The sequence below is a fragment of the Zonotrichia albicollis genome, chromosome 5, assembly GCF_047830755.1.
Source record: "Zonotrichia albicollis isolate bZonAlb1 chromosome 5, bZonAlb1.hap1, whole genome shotgun sequence".
In the NCBI taxonomy this organism is placed as follows: Eukaryota; Metazoa; Chordata; class Aves; order Passeriformes; family Passerellidae; genus Zonotrichia; species Zonotrichia albicollis.
This window is the reverse complement of record NC_133823.1, coordinates 31,241,829-31,268,769: the sequence shown is the minus strand read 5'-3', so window position 1 is coordinate 31,268,769 and position 26,941 is coordinate 31,241,829. Positions and strand designations below refer to the sequence as shown.

General features: G+C 41.2%; 1 protein-coding gene across 2 annotated transcripts in view; it reads right to left on the bottom strand.

Moving 5' to 3' along the window:
- The window catches only part of TLL1 (tolloid like 1), a 125,342-nt gene extending 110,181 nt beyond the window's left edge, over positions 1-15,161 (bottom strand). Inside the window, exon 1 of one of the 2 annotated variants that reach the window (XM_005486293.4) lies at positions 13,206-15,161. In XM_005486293.4, the coding sequence (XP_005486350.3) occupies positions 13,206-13,467 (262 nt within the window). In that variant the 5' untranslated portion in view covers positions 13,468-15,161. Of the gene's footprint in view, positions 1-13,030; positions 13,050-13,205 lie in introns of those variants that run through there. The other variant, XM_074541210.1, reaches the window with a different exon arrangement.
- Between the last annotated feature and the right edge of the window lie 11,780 nt (positions 15,162-26,941).

Sequence of the window (26,941 nt, the reverse complement as noted above, 5' to 3'; positions counted from 1 at the left end):
TCTTCAACCTGAAGTTCTGACTTCATTAAGGTGAATGCCACCATGCCATTAATCTCATTAGAAGTAACAAAAGATTGTAAGAGGAAGTACAGCCTGAGTGAAGAATTCAGCCTTAGAAGGTTGCTGCACATAAAGCATTTAGTATTCATATATAAATGTGCCAGGACACAAAAGTCAGATAAAAAATGAAAACACTACTTTATCATAAAGGGAAAGAAACCCCAAAACACAGTACCTTCATTGGTTGCTGTGGGTCCCTGCCCAGAGCACAGCTCCCTGCTGTACAGCCCACATCATGGTCTATCCAACACAACCCAGGGTCTGTAACACATCACTGCTGCAAGTTCTTCCACACCCCACCTGCTGGATCTGCTGTATCCCACAGCAGGATACAAGGCAGTGCTACTTTAGCTATGATAGTCCAAAGAGATGAAATTCAAAGTTTGCAAGGAAGGTAGCTACCTTTTCTTAGACCAATCTCACAGAAAGAAAAAGTGTAACAAACATCCTGACACAAAATCTTTATAAGCCAAGGCATTTTACCAGGTGTAAGAGCTACTGAACAATCCACAGCAGTGTCCAAAAGCAAAACCAAAAGATCTGAGCAAGAAAAATTTATCCATATTTAACTGAACAACAGGTTGGAATAAAATACCACTAGGAATTTCAATATGTGTATCATTAATTAAAAGTCACTACTTTAGCAGCAGACAAACTACAGAGAGCAGTTTGATCTGCAGAAAAAAAGCTCTCACAGAAATTTCTGCTGGAAATCATCTATGGCTACAGAAGGCTCAGTACAGGGTAATTTACCTATCATTTGCATCTCTGATTACCTGGCTTTGCTTGGCAAATAACCCATTCTCTATGATTTCTCTAAGCACCTATCCAGCCTTAAACACCGATACCTGTTGCTCCTCAGGCAACAAGCAGGGAGAGAAACTAAATCCAGAAGTGATTCTCCAGAGGGCAGGAAGGAAAGCTGCAGTGTGTGCCCTGGGGGGCAAGGAATCCCTGCAGCTCCATAAGTGCAGGAGTGAATCTTGCACATTGTCCTTTCCAATGGACAGCCAGCTGTACAAAGGGTTTATTTCCATATCAGCACAGCATAAAAGGAATCACAATTGAGGAATCACACAAAGAATGGGAATGTTAACTTTTCTCAATAGCACTTGCAAGTGCATCCAAAATCTCATCTAGGTCTTTGCTAATTTTGATGACACATCATCTGCTTGTTGGAAGGAGAAAAACATTTCTCCACAGATAAAACCTAGGATACTTTAGGTCAATGAAGACAAACCAGATTATGTGAGCAGAAACCAAGGGTCAAATAATTTTTCTTCTTCTATAAGATTATGTAGTTAGAATTAAGGATTACTATTTATGTTTATTTTTGTTGATTTTTTCTCCTTGTGGCTGTTATTTAGTCTGACGTTGTTCAAAATTAGGGAAGACAAACAAAATATTTAGAAAGATTTGATTATAAGTGTGAGTAATTCAGGAAATTATTCAATTTCTTATACAAACTTGAACCTAGAATGTCTAGATCAATAAATCAGTAAAAATGCATTATACGTGATGGAATGCTATACCATAGACCAAATAAATTCTAAGACACGTCATTAAAAATCTCAAAAAGTAGCCAAGAAAAATTAATTTTGTCCAAGTTGATAAAGATTGTCATGACTTGAGCTGGCTTTCCACATTTTTGATTTAAAGCACCATAGAATAGCTTGCATTTGTCTCTAACATTTCAGCTTTAGCTAAAAGATCTGCATATATCCATAAACACATTACTGATCTAGGAGGCATCTTTGTGTTTGGCTCTCTTCCATAATGCAAAGGGAAGCGTATGTTATACATTCTCTTTACTCATGCTTCACTTGTGTAGACACACTGACTGTGATCCATCAGCACTACAATTCATATTTAATTCAGCTTCTTCCAAATTATGAATTTTGAAGATATTATGAATGAAAACATCCAAAAGCTTGGACTAGATTTCTGTATTTTCACCTGTATTTCATGCATGAAAATGTTTCATCCTCAAGAATGCAGATAAACTGGAAAAAAAAACAGGAAACCCCTCTCCTCCTCTCTCTGCTCTCTACTGCACCTGCAATTTAGTGATCAAAGAATCAAAAAGCTGTAGAAAGTTAATCTTTTCATGAAGGGGAGAGATTTTTTTCCTTACTTCTTTTCCTTACCAAGTAACTACACAAAACTCCGTAACTAAAGCCAAGAACTTTCTTCAACAAGAATCCTCAGTCAAATCTAAATTCATTTATCACCTGCATTTCTCACTCTGGCCATGATTTAAGTTCAACACACTGAAGAAACAACATCAGAAAGGAAACACAAATTTTCAAACATGAAAGTAACAAACAGTGTGGTTAAATATAAGATTTGCACAGAGTTAGGCTATGTTCTAAGTTTACTTAGTTCTATACAGCAATTTAGAGCTTTTCCAATCCATCCAAACTACACACAGCTGTGGGGAAAAAAGTACTTTCTGCTCCCTTCTTATTTTGCCATTGACTAATTCTTCAATTTAATAAATAAATGAGAACACTAGTACACCTGTTCCTCCTAGTTTTCCAAGATCTCTTCATCTCCTAGCAGCCTCTGGATTAGAAAATATGTTAATTTGGGGATATTGCAAATCACTGAAGATTTCAGTGCTTTGATTGTGATTGAAGATTTCAGGGCTTGTCAAATTTCACCTAATGGTACATGATTGACACCAGTTTCACATGCCTGCTGTATTTTGTAACAAATGGTTTCTTATCTTTGACTTTACACTTCTTGAAATTATACAGATAAGGAACTGTATATGCAACTGCAAGCATCGTGTTTATCAGCATCTTGAGCCATTTATCAGATTGCCCAATTAATAGAGTATTCAGCTGTGACAAGAAGAAACCTATCTCAAAAGGTTGAGAAATTGTTGCAGTAATCAAAATCCAGTCTTATCTTGCAACTTCTCATAAAGGGAAAAAAGAGAAAATCAGATGCTCTTCAAGCTGCTGGATTTTTTTCACACCCCAGTCCAGCAAGAAAGAACCTGTAATCACAAGGTCACTGAATGCAAGATTTCATGATACTCTTGTGTTAGTGATGACAACTACAGAAACTGGGGCAAAAATCCAACTGCCTTCATTGATGTGCCTGCAAAGCATGTGAGCACATGCATACAAGTACACAGAAGTGAATTAGTCAGCTCTGCTTATTACTTATTCACCTATAAACATTATCTCTAAAGTAACTGGAAACACACTGAGTGAGTCCAATGGCCTCTAGGTCAGATTTACACACAAGTTACCTTGGCATTTGTAAGCAGGGGAAAAGCAAAAAGAAGAACAGCACCCACTCAATCTGTACACACGACTTCAAAGAGCCTCTATAGATAGTTCTACAGGCATCTTTACTTCCACGGTAGCTCCTTAGGTAGTCAGGTGAGTGTGTGCATACATGTGGTTTACAGATAAGTGTGTACAAGTGCTTCACTGGACCCATACTGACAATCTACAAACACAGCTAAATGCAGCTTTCTTCTTGTATGCCTGCATACATTCATTTTCATCAGCTATAGTTGGTCAATGTATTTTCAGTGATGTTGAGCTTTGAAATTCATTCACATCCCAAAATAGCTAAATTGCATTTATCTTTCAGGCATACTACAAGACATGAGTTTTTGAAACAGCACTTAAGGAGGGCTGAGGAACAAAGGAACTGCAACACTGGATCATATCCAAGGTCCTGTCTTTGACAGCAGTCACCACCAGCTGCTTCACAGAAAGAAACAAGAATTTGCACGAGGTAGACAGGCATAATCTTGCCACATATTGGGGTTCATCCTTGTTTTAAGCTACTAAATACTAGCTTGAACTTTGAAGCCTGAGGTTTATATACACTTGAAAATCATTATTGTTACCATTACTAAATACCAGCCCTCCAGATACCCCTGCTACCTATGTAAATGTCATATCATATATCCAAACACTGACTCCATGGAATCCTTTAGCAGATTTCAATCAAAAAAAAGTTGCATAAAATCCCCATGTCTCTTAGTCTCTGTTTTGAATTTTCCACTTCAGAATTTAACAGACTAACAGAAGTAGAAACAAATATTTTCTATTTTATCTTCTTGTATAATTTCTGAAATTGTTCATGTTTATCATGTTCTTTCTCTTTCATTTTCTCTTTGCTAACTTGAACATCTTTTTACCCTCTTCTCATTAAATAGTTTTTCCAATAATGCAACCTTGGGGGAATTAAATAACCATGCAAGCCTGGTTCCTTTGCTATTTACAGGCTGAATTAATGTTTTTTGTCTAAAGGTTTATTGTGGGTTTTTCTTTAACAATTTCTTTTCCAAGCATAAAAGATTCATCTCTGTAAGTTATCTGAATATAATGCAATTATGGCATATCATTAACAGAAAAAGAATTCCACAATTCAGTCCTGAATCAATAGTCTTGAAGAGTTTCATAGTTAAAGACTGAGCAGTTTATATTATGGCAAAAGGATGGGCTGACGGACATATGAAAGATCCTGGTACTAAAATGAACATCATAAAAATTGGGTAACATGCCTTCAACATGGTGATGGCAATTTTTCCTGGACTACACTCAATTAGAAAAGGGCTAAGCATGTTGCCTGAACACAAGATACCTGATTTATCCATTTGCCTATACATTTATACAAAGGATAAAGTACAGGATTTTAAGTATGGAAACAGCCATAAAGTAAAACAGTTGTAAAGTGTGTCATAACCTACCTGCAAATAAAGCTGAAGTAAGAGCACAATTCTAAGAGTAATGTGGAGTAAGGGAAAAAAGCAAGTCAAGAGAAAAAGAAGATGTATGCAAATATGTTATAAATATAAGGACATTTTACCAGATGGAGAAATTGGGCAGTTCATCGTCATGTTCTCACACCCTCAGAGTTGTTCTAAAACTACTCCTCATGAAAGCAAATATAATTCACTCTGCAAGTAAACTGTTTAAATAAATCTTGATATTATATAAAAACCATCTGAAATTATTTTCTTTGCTTATCTGAATACTTCATGAAAAGTTCTGCCTTTTGGCCACTCTTTGGACAATCACTGTACTGTAAGCAAAATTCTTTATCCACTTTTGGGAAAGTGGAAAAGCGTTGAAGGTCTTTAGTGCTACAATGCCCATGACAGCAAGAACACACCTAACTAGCACCTATTAAAATATCAGACACCAATAAAATGGATTTATTTTTGTTTGATAACAATTACACTTGTTATTAGGAATATATTTAACTGCTGCTATCAGCATGAAAATAATGTAATTCATCTGTGCAACTATTTTGATACAACCTCCCCAGCTGATGTCCTTGTCCCCTCACTTCTTACAAGAACTGATACTAAAGTTCCACCATACAATTTACAATATCCAGGAATCACAATGTGGCTGGAGAGGTATTGGCATCTTTCAAATGCAGCAATGTGTTCCTGTCATTCTGTTTCTGTAGGAAAAGACATGAAATTCACAAGGACAGCAAGACAGAGAATTTCCAAAGTCAAATGTCAATGCACTGAAAATTAATTTTAAAATAAACATCCTTCCTTTGCAACTTTCTGTCCTAATTTTGCTGGTTATTTCCTGATCAGGCGTCACTTATGACCATCAAAATGAAGGAAAAAACTTCAAAATCAATTCTAGTCAATTACTGATGGACCTTTTTATCATTAGAGTATATATAGCAAAGAAACTGGTTTAATAAACACTGCATATCCTATTAGGCATCATATTTCACACACCTCAAGAAAAAAATTAGGAGTTATTTTAGAATAATATTGATTTTTTGTCACTTTGGTCTTAAGAATCTCTGTTCTGTAATATTGAGGCGAAAACCCACAAACCTACATTTTGGAGCATTATTGTTCTGTAAGAGCTATCTGATTGTGCTCAAATATTTTCAAACACCTGATACTCATAGTCACTCAACATTTGCCTTTGCAGATCATTACTCGGGCAAAATTCCCCCCAAAAAGCCAGAAGTAAAAAAAATAAAATAAAAGCCATCTGGGAGTGTCTGAGTGGGAGCTGCCTCTATTGCAGCCTGCAGGAGCAATCACTCACATGGGTCACACACTGGCACTCTCTGCATATGTCCCCAGCACAGCCTCCACCTTCACACTTCCAGCTCAACCTGTTCTGCTGTGCTACTATTTATACAAAAGCAAAAACAAAAAACCTTTTATTTATAAAAAAATAAAACCAAAAAAAACTTTCTTTACACTCCAAGTACTTAGAGTACTCTTGCTCCTGTTGGTCAGCAAGGGGCTGTCTTCACATCAAATCTTGATAATTAGGTACAGGAGCCCAGCAGAGAAAGAAGGTGGATGTATGTTTTCTGCATAAACATTTGTAGCTGGATATTTCAGATTGGCTGTGCAGTGTCTCACAGATCGTTTCAGCCCACTGAGCATCCAGCACGAGGCCTCTGAGAACATGCTGGTCACACACAGCCCACTCATCTTCCTCCTCCTCCTCGTTTCCAGCTGTGCTCACAGGTGCCCAGTTCTCTGCTACAGAGCTATCAAAGCACCAGAGGACAATCTTACAGAAAGCCTGATGATGAGCTAGAAGCTCTATTTGGAGGGAAAAACTGATAGTTGTAAGCAAGAGAATAACACATCAAGAAGAATAGAAGACCAGGCAGCACAAGAAAAAGCTGCAAAACAAGTAAAAAGGGCATTCAGTGGAGGGGGAATGAATCCAGAAGCAAGGAAACTTGCCAAAGTAACAATGAAAGAAATTATAGGAAAAGAAGTAGAAGATACACAGCAGACACAAAGAATGAATATGCATTAAAACACACTAACAGATTGGCCATTAGCTCTCAGCCAAGAAAAATATCCTGACAAGACAGAGCTAAAAATACACAAAGATTTCTCTAGTCACACTTTCAGTTCTGTTACTCTGAAGAGATGTAGTAGGGAGGTGGAGAGAAGTTGCTTCTGGTTAAGAATGGGGAGTATGGACTGCATTCACTAATGACTGAAACAAGGAGGTTAGAAAGGTCCTAAAGAGGCTGAGAAAACTCTGAAAAACCCTATGAAATGTTGCTCATCCAACTGAAAGCTTTGGAAGGCGAAAACTTAGTTTTGCTCTGTGTAACACTGCTCTTAAGAATTTATCTTTTCTACAGATACATAGTAGAAACAAAAAATAAATACTAGAACATATTTCTTAAGTTGAAAGCCAGACTATAAAAAGCTATTTCAGTTTAAGCATAAACACATCTTGTCTAAACAAAGACTAGAGATTTCTTCCATTGTTCATTCACTGTTATAAAATTTAAGCTACAATGATGCATCCAGGAAGGGAAAAAAGAAGTCTTCCTCTCCACAAGGTCCACTGTGCTTGTGAAAATCAGAAGTTGACTCTCCAGTCTTACAGTTCTTCCATTTTGCAGACCATCTGTCACCACCATGCACCACAGACATGATTTTCTCTCCAAAAAGAAGTGAATGAAATTATATCATAAGCCTGTCAACCCTATTGTCCAGAGGGGCAATCAGAATGACATAATGCAGATATCTAGGTGTGGTGAGTGTTTCAGAGTTTGCCTTGGGGACTTGATTCCAAGCTCAATTAGATTTGTCAATTAGCCTTGTTTTGCAGTGATGTAATACTGCTCCTTGCAGGTCACTCGCTTGACACACCGGATGTGTATTCAGAAACAGACGCCTATGGAAACTGCTCTGGACATGAAATTGAGCCTTTGGTGTGGAAGGACATTCACAAAGTTAGAACATAAAACATATTCATTTATTGTAGTTTTCCCAGAGCTTCGTACTGAATTAATCTTTTCAATGAAGCTGAGGAGGAAAAGAACCTTATGTTCTCACAAATCTCTTTCAAAGGTGTCGAGATACTACATTTAAGGGCATAAAAGATGAAGTAATGGTGGAGAATTTTGGGGGGGGAAATATGCAAAAGCAACATTTCTCAGTAGTCTTATTTACCCTATAAGTTTATCCACAGCAGGATGGAAACCAGTTGGGCTGACTATTCAGAAAAGCTTGTTTCTCTCTCAGCTGCCTACACTATGCATTTACTACACGAACAGTCACAGCTCTGTCAGTCTGGCAAGTGATATTAGCAGCACAACCTCTATATTAGTACAAACTGCACAATATAGCTTTAAGAGTCTACTACATGACTACACTATAAATCTGAAAGATCTCTTTTACCTAAATCATGCAACAGATTCAAAATATAGAATCAGAGGTTTTAGGAATTTTCCTATTACCAGAATGCACAATTAGAATGCTTACAACTGAACACACGTCCCAGAGCACAAAGGGGAAACTAAAATAAAAAATGTAGCAGTATAGAATGCTGCTGCTACAACATCAGGAAACAATAATTAGACTGCAGTTACAGATGACACTGCATAATAATTGTACTCAACATTTACTATCAATCTTTCCTGTTCAGCTATTTTACCAACAAAATACATTATTAGGTTAAATGCTTCAGTGATGTGGGAAATACTAATTTTCCTGCTACATACAGTCCAAACTTTTTTATTATTATTTATAAAAGTGCAAAGTAAACAAAGTAGTTCCTTAGATTCTCACAGGAGGGAGAAATGGAGATATTAGTACAGTCAGTCTTAATTTTCTCTAATTCTCAAGCAGGCAGGCATGCATACATACAGAATTTGTTCTTAGCCAAATAACTGCATGCTAACCAACTTTCAAGGTATAAAGCTTTAAATTTAATTGCTTGTTTACAATATTCTTTTTTTGACATTTTTATCTAGCTTCACTGAGGGGAAAAAACATAAGAGCAACTCATGCATCATTTGAAAGGAAAAAAATCCCAATTAACTGGGTTTTGGCAGGGGGAGTAATCCAAGCTAATGGCAGTGAAAACTGTAAAAGTTGCAGTGACGTCCTCCTTGGGAAAGTTTCTCCTAGTACAAGACAAAATTTCTAGTGCAAAAAAATAGGCCCACAAAAGGGAAAAATAATAGTCCAAGGAACTCAACTTCAAGCTTATTCCCCAAACCTTTAACATTTGTTTTAGGAAGTGAAATACCTCACAGAAGAAATGCTAAAAGAGACTTATCTAAGGACAGTCAGCTGTCCAGAGGCTGAAACAGATCTCAGCACTACAGCTATACAACAGAACTAAGACTTCTTGCCTAATCTCCCACAGTTCATGGTATTTTAATTGGAAGACCACACCAGAGTACACCCACCTTTTTATTTGCTTTATTTTGTTTTAGGAAAACAAAGTTGTTGAGAGAACAAAACAAAAGCCTTCAAAAAACCTTGAATATCAACTAAGTGCAGGCTCTGAACAAGTATTACAGGATGGGAAATTATTTTTCTAGCCGTCTCACTCTCTATGTTTCTCAGCAGATATCCTGAATAAGTCATAAACTGTGGTAAGAATGGAAAAAAAGAGAAAAACCTCAGGAATCCACAAATAAATAAAGGTGCATGCTGCAATCTGAAGTCTGATGACGCCCCTTGAAATCTAACCCAGCATTTTCTTCTTTGGAATGATATCTGATAATACAAATGCTGATCTATGTCCTTAGACTACGGCATTCCCAGTTTCACATCTTCTGGCAAATTGCATCTTGAGGATGAACTAATGCCTTACACTTGAACTCACAACGGTAAACACTGAGGGCCATATCCTGCAGAGAGACACAAGGAAACACCCGAGACATCAGAAGCCCAGAAACTGCGTTACATCACATCCCGCTGCTACAGTGTGCCAGGATCTTGCTGCAAGGAGGAGTAGCGTGACCCAAAATTCACACACAGGTTAAAGGTCTGCAGACAAACCTACAGGAAAGCACACAGCTCATCAAGTTCTTCTGCACAATGTCAACAGCTTCCTTCCAATGGTTGTCTCCCCAACAGCACCACAGTATTTCTCCAGGCCCTTCTGCTCCCTGAAGCTCTGGGGCTCCCGATGTGCCCCAGACTATTGAGACTGTACTTTGGGGTTGCTGCATAAAATAGCTGCTGTTTTAGATGCAAATGGTAACATCAGCTCCAGAAACACCTCCTAGTTCTACAGGGCATCTGACAGACATCTGTTATCTGGAGATTCTTCACAAAGTTTGAAATATTGTAATAAAATGTACTTTTCAGCTCTATAGCATCCCACACTGTGGTGCACCTGGGAGTTTTAAGTCAAAGCAACAGTGTGATTCTAGGCACATCCACTAAAATGATCCCTTCCTTGTGAAAAAGTTAAAACACACATATAGCACCCATAAAAACCCCCACAGAATACCCACAAATAACCCCTCAGAGGCTGCCACATTTTGTTTCTGGTAAATTCCTTCAGTTTTTTCACAATAAAACAGGGAGAAAAGGACCTAGCAAGAGAACATTTATTCAACAGAAACAGGTATCTATAAGGAGCTATAGAATTATAACTTCATCTAACTATGGGTCTCATGCCTCATGTGCAGTGCTTTCTGTCACAAGATTGCAAACGTAGTCTATTCAGTAAAAAACTAAGCAGCAAACACAACTCACTAGAGAACATTTGAATGCCAATAACTTCTAAAATACAGGTGAAACAATCTTGCATCAGCATATTTGGGGGTAGGTCCAGTTATTCTAACATGTCTAAGATTTTCACTAAAGTTTTTGAAATAGGTAAAACCTTTAAATGACTTTGGGTGCTTGCTAAGCTGCAGAAACTCACTTCTATCTGGTTCCTAACAGAAAACACTGACCCAACTGACCAGCCAGAACAGCTTAAAAAAAAAAAAAAAAGCACATTTACAGGCTCAGCTGCAGGCCCTCAAGACGCAGTAAAAGCAGGTGTTAATTATATCTATAAAGCTTGCATACCTTATCTCAGCAAGAATTCTCTTATTTTATCCTGTTTCCTTGCGCATAGAGTGACACACAGACTTGAGTGTGAACGTCTCGCACCCCTGAGTGTGAAGCCTGGCTTTGTCCTTCTACAGGGCCTCACTGTGGAACCCATCCTAATGGCAGAGATCAGTACATTTATTCCTGGGAGCCCAAAACCCACCCCAGACGATAAGAGCTGACCTGGGGAGAACACACACTTGGGCTGTGCTGCTCAAAGAGGCCGAGCACCCGCTGCTCCCAGCATCTTTGATCAGGCACTTTACAGGCTGAGATTAATGGAGTCTTTAAGGAAAGTCTAGCAGGAAAAGTAAAGTGGGAAGTACTCTTGGAGGATCAGTTTCATTGATATATAGAGTTTTCAATTTTTTATTAAAAAATAATGGGTATATGGTACACACCCTGTGTGCAGCATTGGGGAGCATTTTTATTTCTGAAGAACTACCACACTCTAAGAAGCAAATTAAAAAGTAGGTTTTTTTACTAGATAGACACCCTCAAAGTGACAGCTTTTAAGACTAAGAGGACCTACACACAGGTAACTCTTCATACACCTACTCACCTACCTATCTCTTGTCCCTGCAGTACCTAAGCTCCCTATACTTGTGAAGCAGCACAAGTAAGAACTTCAATAAAATGTTTCCATGGGCCAAATTTTCCAAACAAATGCTTCTTTCTCCAGGCAAAACAAAGTGATGGCAGAGAATTGGCAATGCAGATCAAATTGCAGTCTCCTACTGTTGTCTTTCTCTCATGCATAACCTCAAAACACTTAGTATCATGAATTATAATTGCTAATTATTCCCACTATGAAACAAGAATCCCACAGCAAACTGAGAGTAAACAGGCATTTCTCATTATATGAAATGATGCATATGAATCTTCTTAAATAATTACAGACCAGAAGAAAAAGGTTAACAATGACCAGTTACTTATTTGTGAGTGCTAACTGAGGAAAAAATAATGTTTTGACTGCAGTTGCTTCTGTTCTTTTCGAACTTGAACATTCTTCAGTTGTAAGCAAGTCAGACCTAACAATTCACACTTAAGAACAAAATATTTTTGTGATTAGAAAAACAGAGCGTCTGCATATTTGGCATATATGTACACCACACATTCTCTTCAATAAATTAAAGAAAACCACACAGATATAGAGAACACAACCTTTGGCTGAACTAGTTTCCAGAATACAAAATAACTAATTAATGCAAAGGAGGCTGCTAGAAAACTTGAGCGCTTGTTTAACAATAGAGCTGCTGGGAATGGACAACCGCTGCTGCTGCTACTGGTAACACCTTGGGGAGGATAAAAAAGCATCACCGAGATACACACGTCTACTGAAATACCAGTGAACCCGGTTCCTGAGGTCAGTTCTTGTTACTGATAACTTCAAAGGGTGAAGAATTGTATCTGGCATTAAAGAGGCTGCAGTCCTAAATAAGTAGGATAAACGTTCTAGAAAACCACCGTACAAAGCGAGAAGAGGCTGCACCTCAGCACAGCGTGGAAAGGGATCTGTCAGGCACCGAGCAGGCGGGAGGCACCACGGCACAGGCTGTGGCACACCGGCCCGCAGCACCACCAGCCAGGTTCTGGGAGCGGGACGCGGGGGCTGAAAGCCCGGCAGGCAGACAGACAGACAGACACACAGTCACCGCCCCTGCGCAACCCTCCGCTCGGGAGCCGCGCTTATCGCATCCACTTCCACGGGGCGGCCGGCGCCGAGGGCCCACCCCGGCCCACGGGAAGGGGCGCCCGGCCGGGAGGGAGCGACAGGTTGGGATGGAAGGAGGCGAGAGGGCGGCGGAGGCGGCACCCGCTCCCGGCGCGGGGGCGGGCAGGGAGGGCTCCGAGAGAAGCCGCCACCCTCCGGCGGAGCCCGGCCCGGCCGCTCCGTGTGCCCGGCTGGTGCCGCGGGGCGCGCTCCCGCCTCGACACCTTCGGGCCCCGCCGAAATCTCTCTGCAACTTGCATGGCCCCTCGGCCGGCTCCTCGGCGGCACGACGCCCCCGGGGCCGCGGCCCGCTGGCGGCCGCTCCAGCCCTGCCCGCCGCCGCGCCTCTCCCAGCCCGGCCGGAGACCGTAGGGAAGTAAGTGGGAAGTCCCAGAAAAGCAGGTCCCGGGTACCTTCCTCAGCCAAGGCGGCTGGATGCAGGGCTCTGGCTGCGCTCGCCGCCGCTGCCCCGGGAGGGAGCAGGTGAGCCCGGGACTCCCCCCACACGCACCCCGCGTAAATAAAGCCAGACAAAGTCACCATCTGGGGAGGGGGCGGGGAGCTGCATTAGACGTGGAAGTCACTTACCAGCTTTGCAAGGATCCTTATAATCTATCGCCTCGGCTTTATCCTCTTCAGTGAAATCGTAAGTGTAGTCATAATCGAGGCCAGAGCAGGAAGAAGGCTTCCCGCAGACAGTCCAGCCGGCCAGCCACAGTGCCATCCTCCAGCAAAGCATCTTCATCCTCCCTCGGGCGGAGAGGTGGAGAGCAGGGCGAGGGTGAGCTAGGCGGCCGGCTCTGCTGTCCACGCCGGCTTGGGAAAGGAGGGTAAGGGATGGAAAAACCATAGGTTTTGGGGGAGGATGGTATTTTTTTCCTTCTCCACCTGGAGGCTCTTCCAAGAGACTGTGCTCCCTAGGTAGCCCCAGTCAGACGGGTGCGATACAGAGTGAGGAGCATGAGCGTCGCTGCCCCCCCTGCCCCCTCGCCGGGGAAAAGTCGCTGGGTGTGTGGGTGGGCGCAGGGGGTGGACTCAGTCCGGGAGATCCTGTCTGTCAGGGCTTACCCTCGCCTCTGTCAAAACCCAGCCAAACTTCCCGCGGAGGAGGAGGCGGCGGCTGCTGCCCGCGTCCCGCTCCGCGCCCGGCCCCGCGCCCCGCTGCGCGCCCGCCGACCCCGGTCCTGCTGGTGCTGCCAGAAGATGGATCCGGGCTGCACATCAGCAAACTACCTCGGGGAGAGGGGGGAAAAGAGAAAGGAAAAAAAAAAAAAAAAAAGGAGGAAGGGAAGAAAAGGGAGCGGGGAGGAGGGAGGTGGGGTGCACTATAGCAAACCGCGGAGCTCTACTGATGGGAGGCAGCAGCTATGCTGGAAGGAGCAAAGTGTCAGAGTTTCGCCCCCCTCTGCACAAACACTCTAAGCTCTGTCTCTGTCCTGTTCCCCCTCCTCCGTCGCCCTTTAACTTACGAAAACCTTACAGGCAACTAACACACAGTCGTCAGCATCCTGCTTACTTATTCATACAGTCAGGGTCAGGATCCGGGCTGCTTCTGATCTGCTCCCTTGATAGTGTGTCTTATGGAAACACACGCGCATTCACTATACGCCTCTATCTCCATATAGCTTTCTCTCTAGATAAGCAGTGCATGGCATTTAAACAACAACAACAAAAGGATCGAGATCAGATAAAACAATGCATAGATCGACACCCGGCAGCCCAAAAAGCGCGAGAAAATGGGTGCTGAGGAGGACGATAAGAAGAATTAACTACAATTTAGGAGACAGGAAAATAAATCAGTGTCTGTATATTTCCTCCTCTGCTGCTGCTGCTTTGCAGTGTTAGCCCCATGAGCTGAAGGGTGGGGGTTAAGGAGCGAGGGGGAGGGGGAAAGAGAAAAGTTTAAGAGAACACAGTTTGTTTAAAACAGAAGAAGGCATTATAAAAGGTCCACTGGTCTCCAGAAGTTCAGCCAAGCAGCTGGGAGCCGGTTCCAAAATGAAAGTAAGAACAAACAAACAAACAGAAAAAAAAATAATCAAGGCAAACAAAAAGTAAAATTGCAGCAGCAGCAGCGCAGAGATCTTGCAGTCGGGCTTTCCTGCTCTCACGTGGATCTCCAGGAAAGTGGTGGAGGTTTATTTTCCGAGCGAAGTTTCCGCGGGAGCCACCGCCCCGCTCCGCGGAGTCCTGCCTGGCCTCGCCCGGCCCCGCCGCGCTTCAGCGCCGAGGCGCCCCGAGCTGCCGCCGGCTGCGCGGGGCCGGGTTTTGTTTTAAAGCCCGAGAAGGGATCAGCGCGCAAAGCCTCATTTCAGCCGATCAACCTGGAGAGGGAGGGGGAGGAGGGGCAGAGATACGTGCTGCTGGAATAAAATAAGATCAAGCGGGGGGAAAAATTATGTATACACGTATAGGCAGCTAGAGATCTCCCTGCCTGCCTCCTCCCCTCCCCCGAGACGGGCAGCTCCGATCCCGCAGGAACGCCTGAAACTGTTTCAGACCAAGGTGAGACTTTTCCGTAGCAAACTCTACTCCTCCTCCTTTTACGAGTTTCCATGGAAAAGGGCGGGGGGGACGACGAGGGGCGGGTAGAGGGGTGTTTCTTCTGCTCCCATTTCGCCAGGGTGTCACATTTAACACGGACTTTTGAAAGAGCTGCCGTCAAGAAGCGGCTGCGTCTTTCTCTCACGTCCGAGCCCGCACAGGCTCGCTCTCCCCGCAGCACTTCCCGGTAGCCTTCCCTCTGTACAGGGGTGGAAATCCGGAGGCAGTGCCTTTCCCCGGCCGTGCCAGGAGCGCAGGCAGCGCCCCTGGGCCTCGCCGGCCGCCCCAGGTGCCGGGGGACGCGGGCACCCGAAAGCGCTGAACGCAAACTCCGGGTGGGCACGCTGTGCTATCGCAGCTATCGGGGGAAGGAAGGACGGGACACAACTTCCTATCGCCGCTGTCAAGACTTGTAAAGACCGCCGAAATACCGGGGTCGGGTGGGGGCAAGATGCAGAGCCTCCTTTCGAATGACGAAAGCTGTAGTGCCTGCCCGGACACTGCGTCTGCCCCTGCCGTCCGGCGAATGCAGGGTTAGTGCTGCCTATAGATAGGCGCTCTCGGCAGGTCATAACATTAAAACTGGAAGGGTCGGTTAAGATAGAGCTAATAGGTGTTTAACAATGTTAAGAAGTCTGGCACCGAGTAGTGTCAGTGTCTTTGAAGCACCCATGTGCTTCCTTATATTTTTGGCGTGCAGGTTGTGTCCGCATTGCTCCTAACTCAGTCTTTTTGCTGCAGACTTGAAAGCCAAGGAGCGGGTAGCTGCCACTGAAAAGGTGCAGCCTTCACTAAGCAATCTTTGTCCCAGCAGTTCAGTTTGCTGTGTTTCATAAAGCCCTCAAAAAGTGCCACAGACCAGATGAAAGAAAAGCCTGAGAAACTTGTGGCCTGCTCTTTTCCCCTCTTCCTCAATATACTTTCTATGACCAGCCATCACAGACACTTGGAACTGACTCCAAGGAAGTTATTGGAGACCCTTTCTGTCAGTCCCTCGGAGCAGTGTCAGGGCTGATGACTGCCTCTGTTTGCAGTGTCATGGTTTGGCAGGCTGTGTTTTCCTAAAGAAACCAGCCTGATCCAATCTGAAATATGGTTTCTGGTTGTTTTTTTTTTTATGCCCACAAAGGAGGCAGCTTATTTTGCAGTGCTATTAATTGCAATGCTCATTTGAACGAGTGGATCCCCCTAACCTGGTTTTGTTACTTTGCTTCGTATATATGCACCTTTAAAAAGTTAATTTTCTTTCCTGTGCCTTCGCACCTCCACCCCAAAAAAGGAGTAATCTCTGTCTAGCAAGCACGTTTGTCAACAGAGCTTTAGAAACACTGGTTTTGCTGATGGCTTTACAGCCCAAGAGGAGGAATGTACAACATGCAATCCCCAGCCAGTCTCCCAAGTGATGAGATTATTGGAGCCTCGGCAGCGGGAGATTAACTCTCCCAGCAAGGTAGGCACTGACGTCACCTTCAGCCTCAATCTGCCCCGTCCTCAGCATCCCCAGCACAGGCAGAGCAGCACCAAGCACTCACAGCCTTGAGGACAGCTGGCCTTGCAGAGCCCTGACTAAGACAGGAAACAAACCCAGAAACGCTAGATGGGAGTCATGCAGAAATCTGGGCACATGAGTGCTGTAACAAATGTGTGTATATGTCAGGGTAAAAGCTGTTTTCTGCTTGTAACCCAGAGCAGCTACACATTAGAATTACTCTTTAAAATATGCATTGCAGCTCTGCAGAAACTATTCTACATTGCTTAGGTATTAATATTCCCATCAGTCACATTAGTAAAAAGCTTTCTTTATATTAAAAGATTTTTTTTCCTAGTAACCAAACTGTTCCACATTAAAAAAAAACTTTTTTCCCTAAGTAACCTGTTAATTATTCAACCTAACTCCTTTCATGATGCAAATTTTTGAAACATTTTAAGTAAAAAATATTTTTTCCTTATCACACATTCATGTCTACCATTCCAAAAAGCTCACAACTCTGATAATCCATCTGACAACACAGTCAATCAAAAATCCATCCTACAGCCGTTTCCAAAGAAACGAATACATAGCCAGGAAGACAGAATGCTTAAGCTGGAAGGAAACCAACCAAAGGAACACAACAACAGCAACAACAAAGCCATTTTCCCTTTTCTTTTAAATTTCCTGGTTTGTGGGTATATTACAGGGACAGAGATAATGGTAAATGTAGTTATGTTAAAAGTGGTGATGGTAATTTTATATATATCTATTTATTTATTAGTAATTTTTTCTAATCCAGAAAGCTGGAGGCTTTTCAGCTCTTCCTACACAAAAAAGAAACAACCAAAACCAAAAAAACTTTTAAAAAGGACAAGCATCTACGAAAGACAAACACAATCACAGAACTAAAAAAAAAATACATATGAAACATCGTTGCTCACACCTCCTCCTCATTCTTTGGCTATCTGTCTGCTGCTTAGGCCTCCATCTAGCGTGGAGTTTTAGGTGGGTGGACACAATGGGCTTATTCACAAACATCGAGCTCAGCACATGCCTAAGGCTTTGAAGGCTGAAGACCGTGGTGGGTCAGCTCCTTGGGACCAGGACTCATGGGACTTTTCAGGAGGCTGAAACAGAGAAGTTCTACAGAAGCTGGTTACCTTCCTGCCTTATCTCCTGATAAACATATTCACTCTGAGGTACCTAGAGCACTTCTCAGACAGCTGCAGTTATGTTTAAGTACTTTCCCACTCCCCAAGTGGTCATTCTGTAGGGAAATGCTGAAGCTGAAAGCACATTGTGACAAATAAAGTATCTACAGTAACAAACATGCACGTACACAATTGTAAAATTATACTGAGTGAACCACATAAACTAAAATTAAACTTTTGAAGTTAAAAATCAAGCACTCATGATCATAGTGAGCTCACCAGAGAAACCATACTTCTCCCTTCTCTCTTACATGTACTCATATATTATGAAAGTTACTCACTGCATGTTCACATATAATTTTTTCCTACAAACCTCTGTGCTTAATTAACAAAAAGCCCTTCAATGTTATGTTTTCTGTTTTACTTTTGAAAGTATGCCCCATGCTTTATTCATTACGCATTTATTCTGATCCTGTTCTGCATACAGAGTTATTAATTTCCTCATGGGCATTTTTTGGAGCTTGTTGCTACAGTATTCATGGGCTTCAAAATATTAACTATTTTAGTTTTATAATACACCTCTCAGTTGAGGGGATATTATGACAGGATATGAATATTACTTTTGAGAAACAGTTACAGATTACCTGGTTTGATATCTTGTAGACCTGTCAGGACTTGGCACTACAGAAAAGCTTATTTCTTCAAGGCCTGGTTCCCACTGCTTTCAGTTCTAATAATTTTAGTCAGTAAATTAACTATCCCTATTCAAACTCCGGAGTTTTCAAGCATCTGAAAATGAGAAGGAAATTATCAAGAAGTATAATTTAAAAGCCTTGAACCAACTCTATCAAGGAACTCTGTGGCAGAGACAAGAGCGAAGACACAAATTTCAAACTACTCAGCTCTCTCAAGACTTTTGACACCGCTTATGTCAAATAATTTTTTTTCTTCAATGCTTCCTTCAGTTTCTAGGATAAACACAGCCAGATTCCTGCCAGCAACAGCCCCTTCATTAATAATACCCACATAATTCATCCACTGCTTTGAATCTTCTGCTCCTCAACACATTACCTGTTAGCATGAATATGTCATGCCGTGTTTGGCCCAGCATTTGAAAAGATGCTTCCCTCTTCACCACTGGATTTCATGGCAGAAGAGAGAATCTTGGGATCCCTTCCAAACTCTGGGAGAGGGTGTTTTTAAATAGCCCATCTGCTTTCTTCTCATGTCCATGCTTTGCCTTATCTTTTCTTGTTATTTCAAACCTGTCTTCATTCTCTCTTCAGTCTTGGCTGATCCCACTTTTGTTCTCCTTATCTAGTTAATGCTAGTGTTTGATTCTCATCCCAGTTCCAGCTGCCCTAGTTGCACTTTTCTTTAATCTCGTTCCGGGACTTCTCACTCTCAGATTCATCTTTAGCTATGCAGGGTTCTTTTGTTGTTGTTTTTGCTGTTGTTTTGTTTTCACTCCCTTTACCTAGTTGATCTTTCTCTTCTGTCTTCTCACCTGATTTAACTTTTAGTTATGTTGACATCCACCCTCCTTGTCTATTCTTTACTCCAGGTGTGCACCGCAAAGCTGATCTTGCTCCTTGACCATATTTCCCAGTTGCAGAGGGAAAGTCCTCACACTCCAGTCCTTACATTGCTGTTGAGGCAGTTTTTTCTTGTTTGCTACCTTCCGTCTATCTCTTCACTCTGTTACTCCTCAGGCACAGTTTCCTTACATGAAAAATTTGTTGTCCCAAAATATGTCTGTCATTCCCACTGCTGACTTCTCTTGATCACACTCCACATTCTTTCTCAGGAGCTTTGTGCTGGCTCTACTATGCTGCAAAATCAGTTCTTCCTCCCCATCTATTCAAGTGAGACAACCTTGCCCTCCCTATCCCACAGGTATGGCTGAGGTGGATTAAGGATTTGGAATTATGGCTTCTTCTCAATTAAGTTACAGATCCAAGCAAGGCACTGCTCAAAGTGATCATGTGCAGGTGGCACATTCAGGTAAGGGAGCTGTTAAAGCTGCATCTATTCAAGGCTGGCTCTGGTCATGTGTAAGTCCATACCAATGATAACAGGAAAAAATAATAAATCTCTTTACATAAGGATGGATATTCTCCTTCTTTCTATTCTGCTCAAGAATTTTTATACTTCCCACAGGCTGAGCATACTGAACCCCTTTCAAAAATACTGCTGTGATTTTTTATTAGGATCAATCTCATCTATTTCCATGTTTCATTTTCAAACACCTTGATAGTTTAAGTTAACATTCTGAAAGAAAGATTGATGAAGAAATTTAAATTGAAAATCAGCTCATAGCTGACACTAGCATGGAAAATATTATGCCAAATCTTCACAATTAAGCAAAGGTGTATAAGCAACTTAAAAAATATCTACCAGCAGAGATTGTCATGAAAATTTAATATTAGATACCCAACCAGACTGTGTTTATAACATGATTTGTGTTATGTTCCCTCTACTTTTAATCCTCTAAAAGCTGCAGCAAGCAAAACCACATTGACAACATATACTGATGTTAAAACAAGCAATCAAGCAGCAACAACAAAACCACTGGTGCACTACTTAAATTAGAAACTGTTCTGTGTTTACTCAGCATCCCTGATCCTCATCAAGCAATAAATCAATTTGCAGTAGCTGTGGACAGCTTTTTAAACATAGGGCCAGAAGAGCTTAATTGTTAAAGCAATGTTCAAAGCTAGGAGGTTAGTATAAGAGGTCATATTAAATATTCACTTGTCTGAAAACAGCTGCATTCCAAGTATTAGGAGGCATCCTGACCTTCTCTTAATTAAAAAAACAAAGTCTATGAGTTTTGAGCTTAGCAGAGCTTAGCTTGCAGTTCTTCAGAAGATAGATAGAGGTTGCCAGATGAAAAACTGGCATCTAAATGTTTGCTAACTTGATTTTGTTTGGTTTATTTTATTGTCTAACATAAAATAAACAAACAAACAAAAACCAACCAAAAAACCCCCAACACCCTACCCCCAAAAAACCAACATCCCCCCACTCCCCAAAAACAATAGCTAAAAGCTGTTTGGTTTGAAGTTTGCAGTTTATGTTTACAAGTTGATAAATCATTGAGGATCCAATTCTCAGCTTTGTAAGGTGCTGCTCCTTGTCAAAGCTGACAGCAAATTTGCATTTGATTTGTATCAGAGCTGATTAGGGTCACTTTATCAGCCATCACTCTAGACACTGGTAACTGGTGAACATAGTTTCTTCGGCAATTCTACGATAATAGTGTAATAAAATATAAAAATGATAGTACTACTCCCAGACCTGTTCTGGTATGAACAAATGTTGCTGTTAGACTCAGAAGGGACATTTGTTATTAGACTGACTAGGTGTACAGGGTTAATCTTACCCTCCAGTATTCAGCACACTGTCACATAGCTGGGAGTCAGTGGGTGATTTCTGACAGAAGAAAGCCTCTAATGAGCCTGATCTTGAGTGACTGCTGAGCATTTTGATCTTCCATTCATTTCTGGAAGACAAAGCAGCTCAGCACCTTGACAAACAGGAGTCACTGTTTTGAGCCATGAGCCACTCAGATGAAAAAAGCTCTGGTTTAGTTTGCATTGTAATTTAGCATTTATAACATCTCTGGCACTTATGGCAGAAAACATGTAACAGTGACACTGGGGGTAAGGAATCCAAGCAAACAGAGGAACCTTGTCCTAATTGGGTGTCTATGTAAACACAAGTATTCCTCTAACTCTGGCTCTCTGAAGATAAATAAGGTCTATCACCAGCACCCGGGAAGAAGAATGGCAATTGTCTTACAGGAAGCAGCATGAAACTAAGGCACAAGCACTATCAATGACAGAAATATTGTCCTGTAGTTATCAGCATTGTTTTAGCTGTAGTAATACTTATAAAAGTTCTCTAAACAGCAGAGAACTTTTACCTTTTTCAACAATGTCTAACACATACTTCTCATTAATACAGGTAGTAAAATACCCAGTGAATTTTATGATGTAACTATCAAAAAAAACCCCACCTAATATACCTAAGGTGTCTTACTTGGCACCTCTTTCTTATCTTCAGTATCATAAGATCATAAATGTGTATGGCAAAACTAATGTAATTGCATCCACATTATCCAGCCCTCTCCAAAATTATTTGCACTCTGCTTGTTGTCAATTCTTCTTTACTACAAAAGAACATTTTCCAGCAAGAGCTTCTTTTGAAAGAAGGCACTGATGCACCATGCAGCAATAATTAATAACCTCTGTCTGGAGAATTCAGGAATTATATTGTATTCTAAAGCTGAATGCTCTTTCACTCACTAAGGTGATAGTTTTGTGCAGGCACAATCAATATTTGCTGTAAATAATACATATTTCACAGTAATTACACACATATATACGGAATACACATATGTTTTACAATTTGAGCTTAACTTGCAGCCATTTTAGTACAATTTTCCTTCAGCATGATTACAGTACTAAGCTCCTGCAATTCATTTTTTGCCTCCCCCACCTCGAAGCTATATAATTTGCAATACTAGAGATGTCACAGATGACTGACTAGACATAGCTATTGTCAGTTGGGGGCACATATCAGTGAAAACACAATATAAAGCACCCAAACTAAACTGAGACCAAAGCATTTCCAAAATTAATTCCAGAATCTGGAACCAGCATTTACGTAAAATTTTTATCTTTCCAAGAAAAGGGTGAAAGAGGTCCCAGGCACCACTTGTGCATGCACAGTTCTGTGTTGCACTTAATAGAATCCATTCTCACTGAAAAAGCAGTGAGGATTTGCTGAAGAGTTGGATTTATTATACATTCTCCAGACATCTAAGTTTGTGTTTCCCATGTGCTGGCAGAAATGCCCTTGTCAAATTAGTCACTGAAGCCCTTACTTTGAGTTCAGGCTTAAAACACTGAATACATGAACAACTCAGAACCTTTGAGTATGAAGCATAAGAATCAAGGTGTACATTTGTATTCCTGTTTATTATTATGTAGAACTGCACAACAGCTAAGATTTATTTTTTAAGTGTGTGTGTGCATGTGCATTTTATTTGTTAAAGAATTGCACTTACCATATAAAAACTGCACTTAATTTCCAACATCTAAAAAGCTCCCTACCTTCATACACCATGGCCAAATTTGTATTTGCATGGATCCTCTTTTGCAGTGGGTGACATGAGTAGCACTTTGCAGGACAGACATTGCAGATAAACTTTGCACAAAATGCTAGCAGTGAAAACAATGAGAAATATTCCTGTTTTAAGACTCACCTACATTAAAGCAAAAGATCATGACTTCTAAATGATTCAAGCAGCCTTCATTTTGTGGGAAACTCTCCTACTACTACTTTTCCTCCTTCTTAAACCTGTTTTCTTCTCTTTGTATTATGGTTAGAGGAGTAACCTATCTCAAATATGCTGAAACCCATTACTTTGTCACTCAGCTCTCTATAGAAATTGATACTGTCAGTTCATTTTTCTCTTTATAAGTAATTATTTCTTTGGTGTCAAATGTCAAACAATTGAATACAATTTTTTTATATTTGCATATTTCCTTTGATTTTAATACAGCCGTTTGACGTATTTGTAACAAGTTCTCTACTCCTGTCCAAGTTCCATTCACTTTAATGAACAGATCAGTTTGCCAGGTGTCTCCATCAGTAAATTTGGATCTTTGGTTGTTTTCACTTGTTACATTTCTTTCTGTAACTTCCATCGTCAGTGTCACCACAGGAACAGAATATCTGTTTGTTGGGGAAATAAAGATGTTGGAACATGTTTGAGGTTTGGTTTAAAAAGCAGTAGCAAACTAGACAAGGAAGTCGGGTTTCTCTTCTGAAACCAAGTATGTGATTGTATTTCAGTATCAGAACATTAACAAGGAATCATATTGAAGTAACCTATGCTGGTTCTTCAGACAGTGTACACATAATTGAGCTAACCAGGGAGTTAGCCAGAGAAGTGATAAAACACTACAAGCAAGGATTCTGCGTGAAAGAGATTGGTACTTATAAATAACATTCATTATTAATTTTCAACAGTGAGCACTTAATGAGCATAATACAGAAAACAGTCCCTACCAAGTCTGCTGTCAATGTCCAGGTTAAGGTCTGCAACAGAAATAATCTCATCTGTCCCAGCGACAGGCCTTTTTCAGAGATTACCCACCACCTGTAGTTAATAGTGAGTAGATGGGCCATCTCCCCAGACGCAGCCCTCAGTCCCGAGCGCAGCTCGGGTTTAGCCAGCAGCCAGGGGCACCCGGAGAGAGGCAGCGCACGGCCCCGACACGGTCCCGACGCCTGCGGGTGTTCTTCCAAGAATCTCCCCAGTTGGGAGGCGATGGCGTTGGCGGTGAGGCGCACACGTGTGGTGGCATCCCTGCCCTCCGAGCAGGCGGTGATTCTTTGGCATCCTGCGACCCCTAGTGAGAGCCGGGGCCGCCCCTGCCCCCGGCCCGCCAGGCCCCGGCCATTTCCAGGTCGCGGGCAGAACATCTCCCGTGGGGTTCCCGCTTCCCCCGTACACTGACTGGAAGCTACTATAAAAACATCATAACGCCTTGCCTTTGCTTGCTTCGAAACAATGCCCTGATTGTGTGGCAACTTCACAAAACGCTGCTGGAAGCTCTCAAGGCAGTGGAGGGAGAGGCGAGAGACCGGACTCATCTTCTACATAGCACTCCTGGAAAGAAAGACAGACAGACTGAAAGAAAACTGCCGGCTCCACTTCTACTTAATTATCCGCATGTAAGGCCTAAGCCTTTGCAAATAGCAACGATCAGGAGGGAAATGTGTTTGTTTGCCCACTGGTGCTAGGAAAACACTGGTGGGAAGTCAGTCTCAGCGTGCAAATTTGCAAGCTAAGCTTTACTCTGTCATCATGCTCAGATCCCCCAGAACAAAGGAGTTTAAAACAATGATTGGTTCTGTTCTAAACGCATACATGAATTAAAAGCTGAAAATGTAAACATGCAATTATTGAAGAGGAAAAGGCATTTCTTAACTTGGTTCAGTTCCTTCTGCTAAGATCAAGTTGGTATACATGCGTCAGAATGTGTGTTTGAATATCCAGACAATGGTAAATATCAAACTGTGTTCTGTGCAGAGACGTACTGCACACACATTTGTAGGGCCACAGCTACAGTAGGAAAGGAGGGAGTCTGCTGTTTTAATGCCTACAATTAACAAATAAAACATGCAAACAGTTCTACCTAATGCTAAAAATAAACATGCCAGAACTTGTGTGTGATTATCCAATAGAAATTATAATACACATAACATCACTTTTTCAGTGGGAAGATCTTGACTATTTTACTGGAGATGCACTGTTATCTGTCAGATTAAAATATTCCAGGGTATGAAATGCACCTGGTTTTCAAAGACACACATTAATCTCTTGTGATATATTAATTTCTAAAGAAGCAGTAGAGGCCTAGAATAAGGGGGGTTTCTTCAGTGTTTTACATCAAAATAATTATGACTTGCCTTTGATTAATAGAATTGTCTTCTGATTCATAGCTTTCTAAAACCCACTAAGCTCAAATTCAAGCCTTCTAGTCAGTCTTCCCAGAAGTTTTCATCTGCTTGCAACCAAAACTAAAAGTTAAATACCTTCAGCAGTTCAGATTTAACAGCCTACATTGAACTTACCCAAAGGATTTTCTTTTAGAGTTGAACTTTTCACAGAAGTTTGCATAATGGGAGCATGGATAATATGAATGTTAGACAAGCCTACATGTGCCATCTCTTATTTTTCCAAAGTTTCTTTTACATGGTTTAGTGCCTCCTATCCATTGCTCACTTTGCTAAATCACCACTTTAAGCAACATACTGTCAAACCTGTATATTGCCTCTGAGAAAATGACTAGTGTGGAGAATTCATTGTTAGTTATACTTCTTTATGTATTTAGAACACCTATCTATTATACTTCAAAGGAGAGAAAGGAGTTCACCTTTCTGCAGCAGTGTGGTGAATATCACAGCTTGCATAACCCATAATAGTACATCAGAGTGAAGAAATGGTCAGTAAAAGAGCCATGACCCTTCTACAAAATCTCTCCTCAATCTGCTGGGCTAATTTTTCCTTAACTTTGCCGCACATATGGGCAACCTACTACCCAGGAGTTTTTGTAGAAGTGTTTGGCTGAGCAGAGAGGCTGCAAACCCTCTAAACAGCAATATAATCCTGCTGTGTCACACTGAGAGAGGGAGGGCAAGCAGTCTCTCAGGAACAGTAAACCTGATTCTGTCCAGCAATGTACATCAGGCTGGTGGCTTGGTTCAAGGCTATTGGGTCCTTCACTGCTGCACAAATCAATTTGTTTAAAAATATTTTTATGCAATTGGAAGTGTACATTACTGAAAGTAAATGATATAATTTTTAAAGCATATAGTTTACGTTCAGATTTGTGTATCTTATTTACTGAAGACTGACCTAAGCAGAAAATAAAGATCTAACTTTTTCAGAATCGCTATAAAAGCTTTCTATAAATAATTTGTTCTTTAACCAAATAATTCTGGAAATTCTTACGAAAAATGCAAATTGTAAGTTGATATTTACATACATTCTCTGTAGGTGTCAGCATTGCTTTATATTGTTATAGAGAACTGTATTTTTTTTCTTCTCAGAGAAAGAAGACATGCAGACTTGCCATGTTCCACATGAAAGACAACTTTTGCACTGCCAGTTTTTCTACCATGCAAGTCAGACTAAAAGATTCACTACCAAAATAAATGTACAGCAAAACCGTACACTGTTTTCCCATACACCATTTGAAGTTTTAAAACTTTTCTATTGCAGTTATTTTTCAAATAAATATCAATTGTATAGACGCAAACATAAAGTTCATATAAGCTTTGCAAATGTTTCTCAAATGTTGCAAGGAGGAATAATTCAGTTGAATAAATGCTAAATAAATTGTTAGTCTTCCTTCTTTACACAGGCAGTAAGCTGGACCCAAAAAGTTCTTTTGATTTTCTAGTGAAATTCTCAGAAAGCCACTATAGGGCAAAATTTATTTAATACTTTCATTCATAAACTCATCATACAAAAGAAAATCTACTGCTGAGATCTGCTGATAATACATTATTGAGATGAATTATCCACGCAGAAGAGAATTGTACTACCATACTAGAAGTGAATGACCTTGGAAGCT